General features: G+C 34.9%; 1 protein-coding gene across 1 annotated transcript; it reads right to left on the bottom strand.

Annotated features, from left to right (window-relative positions):
* Positions 1–406: 406 nt before the first annotated feature.
* On the bottom strand, positions 407–3,845 carry LOC110880963 (protein FAR1-RELATED SEQUENCE 5-like). Its single transcript, XM_022129375.1, has 5 exons — positions 3,674–3,845; positions 2,386–2,797; positions 1,947–2,208; positions 1,279–1,851; positions 407–1,183 (listed from the first exon to the last, which is right to left on the bottom strand). Exons 1-5 carry the CDS (start codon positions 3,843–3,845, stop codon positions 407–409), a joined length of 2,196 nt encoding a protein of 731 aa, XP_021985067.1.
* Positions 3,846–4,795: the final 950 nt, after the last annotated feature.

Here is a 4,795-nt window from a genome sequence, read left to right as displayed (position 1 = left end):
AAAAAAACGAACGTATCATGGCTTGGATTATTCTGAATGATTTTATTTGTAATATAATAGCAATATCATATGAAACATACATATAAATGAATGTGAACAAATCCATCAGACGTGTAATATAAGGTCAACATCGTTATTACCATAAAACAAGTAATGCATACATGTAGTATAATATCACGTTGAATATAACGTCAAAATATGTAACACCATGTATGCTTATGTAACATAAACTTAAGTTTAAACATGTAACACAATCCATAAAAAAACATGTCATCACAAACAGGATGCATGTGTAATACTAGAAAAAAGAATCCATAATCCCATGAAATTTATTCGAAGCACATGTGTAACGTAAGAGTCACATTGCTTATTATGTAAAACAAGTCTCAATATTGTATAAACCAAATCACTCTTCAAGCGGGTCGGACGAACGTATGGTGGATCTTCTAGTGGCCCGAGTACAAATGCGAGACGATGGTCCAACATATATATCACCGTTAGACAAATCAACGACACCAACGTGACATGAATCTTCTGGAACAGCAACATTACCAGCTTTAGCAGCTTTTGCAGCAGCAGCCGTGGCTTCTTTGGCAGCCAGAACTTTTTCACAATTACGTGAGTCATGATCACTAACGTATTTCTTGCATTTTCCACACAGCCTAGTAGTTTTAGCACTATTAACAACAGCCTTTTCCCCGGGACCAATGAGTCGATGGTTGGTACCGCACCCTTTGTTCCGGATGCCTTGTGGCGGATTTATCGAGACTTCCATATCTTCAGGCTGTTTGAGAAGGTCACTAATCACAGCTGATGTCTTGTTACACGCCGGTTTGGTCGGGAATTCATGAAACACACGGTTCCTAATTTCTTTAATTTCACCAGACAACTCAGAAAGTTTACCAATATTACGCCTTAAACAATCAGTACACTCAATGACCAAATCAAAAATCTCATTCCGGATTACAGATTCCGCGTCTGTATCGGCAGAATACCTGTTCGACATGCTAAAAACCCTGCTTGGCAATATGTCTCGTTTCCATCTACCAGGTTGATACTGAACAGGAATTTCATCAACCTGATTGTATCTATACACGCAAAAGGCATGCCTACACAAATAGCCAAGGCGCGTATAACCCATACACGAACATGAAACCGATCTATCACATGTATCAAAACTGACCTGCATCACTGTGTATAGGTTACAAATGTTAAAAAACATAACGTTGATAATTATAATGTACATATGTAATAGAACGATATAAGAAGCCAAATTACCTCAAATTCATTAATATCTTTGTACTGCCTGTTAGTATGAACAATGGTATAAATTTTTACCCCATCAAGTTCTGGGGTTTTTGAAGCAATATAGCAGAATGTCATGCCTCTGTATATCTCTTTTTGCACCTCCAAAAACAGCGTATGTGTATATAACTCCGAGGCATGTCTTTCGAGAGGCACGTTCTTCGCCATTGATGGTGCTATTGTGTTACTTTCGAACTCCAATCTGCGTTGAGTGTACCGTTGCCCATCAATTGTTGTGTCGAAACACATCAAGAATTGCACGAGCGTGTTTGTTCCACTAGAATTTGTTTTAAACAGGGAATTCGAACTCTCACACCTCGAGGTGGTTTTCATTACACAACACATGTGCACGTCCCTAAAATAGCACGGAACCCATTGATCCCTAATCTTATACATCTCATTCAGCCAATTATTTTTTTTCAAGTGTAACCCTTCCATAAGCAAATTCCATCGTTCTTCAAATTCTTCAGGTGTGATAAACAAATTCCAAACCAGCTTATGTATAGCAGCTCTCAAGTCTATATTTTCCAATACATCACCTGCAATCTGAATATAAAAAAATCACAAACATAAATTAATGACATGAAAGTATACAACTATTACACGTATGTAGATGAATGTATGTAAAAATAATATCATACCTTTGCAGGAATTTTCCTTACAATATGCCACATACACAGCCGGTGAATAGACTTATTGAATACACCAGAAACTGCATGTTTCATCGCAGCATCCTGATCGGTCAACACCAACATTGGTTCCTTATTGTTATAAGCTTTAAGGAATGTGGTAAGCAACCACGTGTAAGAACCAATTGTTTCATCGTATAATAGCCCAGCACCAAAGGTGACACACTTTTTATGGTGATCGACACCGGTAAACGGAACAAATATCATGTTATACCTTCGAAACAACATAAAACAATGAATTTAGTGTAATATGACAAACATAACATTAGTAATACATTCATTAATAAAATAAAATCATTATTACATAGATGTAATACAACAAAACAGTGTAACTGATTGTAACCACAGTGTTCGTATCATTTATGCAACATAATAAAGAGATAAAACTTACTGATTCGTATGATATGTTGCATCAAAACCTAACACATCTCCGAAGGCTTCGTAATTGCATTTGGATACGTCATCAGCCCAGAACAATGATCTTAACTCACCGCCAACCACCACACATTCAAAAAAGAAATTTGGCAAATTTATCATACGGGCTTTTAACGTATCAACAACCATTTGTGCATCCTTCTTGCCGATAAAAGACCGTAGATCTCTAGTGAAATTTTTGAATTCTACTACAGTTCCTTGTACATTATGATGCCCACCCTTTAACGAAGCTCGAATCTTATGCGCGACATTAGGGCCAATTTTGTTCAAGCTTAGTTTCTGAATGAACCTCTGGTCGTCATAACTAAGTTTCCTCCTCTTTCTGGTAAAATCTAGATTGTCCTTGTTGACCAATCCATGATTATGAGCTTCAATAAAACCATAAATGAAAAATTTTGTAGTGCCTGAGATAGCTTTAAGCTTTAGCCGCGCCCTGCAGTCAGTAACTTTGTAGCTGCTGCTTCGAGATACTTTAAAAGCACTAGGGTCCATCAATTCAAGTTGTGTTTGCTTAGGTTTACTGGATCAGGTACATTGCATATACCTATGTGTAACAACAGTTCCATTTTTCTTTATGGCACCCAAACGTACAGTAAACCCAGACCTCTCAGCATAATACTTGTACATATTCTCAACGTCGCTCCATGTGTCAAAAACCATTCCGATAGTAGGTGTATATTCAGGAGACACCAAAGGTTTTCAAAACTTTGTTCCATCAGTTGTTATGTGTACATGGCTGGTTATATCTCCTTCAACATGAACACAAAAATTACAGCCAAAAAAAAGAAAAAACATTGCACGTATGCATTATATTAATATATTTAAAAGATGGACATATACGTACATACAACACACACACACATAACATACATACATACATACATACATACATACATACATACATACATACATACATACATACATACATACATACATACATACATACATACATACATACATACATACATACATACATACATACATACATACATACATACATACATACATACATACATACATACATACATACATACATACATACATACATACATACATACATACATACATACATACATACATACATACATACATACATACATACGTACGTACGTACAATAAAACAACAACATATTATATTGAAAATACAAACATGTTAACAATTAAATATATATACAGTTCACATCGTAATACAAACACGTGTACACATGTGTAATACACATTTTTTTAATAAATAAATAAATTACCTAATTGATCAACGTCATACAGACGTAATGAACGGACATTATGACTGCCATAACTTGAATTGTTAGCTTCAATTGACTCATCGATGCGTTCATGTCCGTCATCATCGTTAGAACCGATTAATGCGTCAACAATAATTGCACCATTGTTTGTAGAACTGCTGGATGAAGCCATACCTGAACGATTTAACAACAATATCGATTAAACAACAGTCAAACATGTCCGAATTCCGATCATGAACAATATGTGATAAAATAAACATGAAATCCGATTACCTACGATTGTTAAACACGAATTTGGATGCGAAACAGCTTTAATTCAGTATGAGATCCGTTATATGTATGAGTAATTGATGCAATTATGGAATTGATTGATGTAAGATTAGATAATTGTTGAACACGAAACCTCCAAAAAAGAAAATCGAGACTGTGTCTGTGGGTTATGAATTGGGCGAACAGAAAGCGTGTAAATATGTTTGTCGACAAAAATACCCCTGTGTTTAATAGTTTTTTGGTTTTCTCATTTATATCTAGTTTTCTCATGATCATATCCCTATATATATATATATATATATATATATATATATATATATATATATAGAGAGAGAGAGAGAGAGAGAAAGAGAGTCAGGATTTATGGAAAACGGTGAAAACTGTGAGAATGGGTGTTGGCATGTGGCATTAATGCTAAATTAAACTAAGGGGTAATATTGTCAAAAAAACCCACTCACATGAACAGGGTGATCAAATAAAACGCCATAAAAACATACAATTCAGAAAAACGCCATGAAAATATCCAGTTAAAAACTCCATAACACACTCAGTTCAGAAAACGCCATGAAAATACCTAGTTAAAACGCCATAAAAACATCTATTTATGAAAAAACGCCATGAAAATACCTGGTTAAAATGCCATAAAAATACCTAGTTCAGAAAAATGCCATGAAAATACCTAGTGTAAAACGCCATAAAAACACATAGTTCAGAAAAACGCCATGAAAATACCTAGTCTAAAACGCCATAAAACACCTAGTTCAGAAGTTCATTTTTTTCGAAAAGTATATCAATAGTATACTCGTTGGAAAGATAAAAAAGGCTGAGTTTTATGGTGTAATTTTTTTTTGA

This window comes from Helianthus annuus, chromosome 10 (assembly GCF_002127325.2).
Source record: "Helianthus annuus cultivar XRQ/B chromosome 10, HanXRQr2.0-SUNRISE, whole genome shotgun sequence".
Classification (NCBI taxonomy): domain Eukaryota; kingdom Viridiplantae; phylum Streptophyta; class Magnoliopsida; order Asterales; family Asteraceae; genus Helianthus; species Helianthus annuus.
This window is presented reverse-complemented; position numbering and strand designations above follow the sequence as displayed.

Coding starts and splice junctions, on each gene's coding strand:
- LOC110880963 (XM_022129375.1), bottom strand. CDS start 3,845: ATGGCTTCATCCAGCAGTTCTACAAACAATGGTGCAATTATTGTTGAC. Junction 2,798..3,673: donor GTATGACGTTGATCAATTAG/GTAATTTATTTA, acceptor GTTTTATTGAAG/CTCATAATCATGGATTGGTC. Junction 2,209..2,385: donor GCAACATATCATACGAATCA/GTAAGTTTTATC, acceptor GTTGTTTCGAAG/GTATAACATGATATTTGTTC.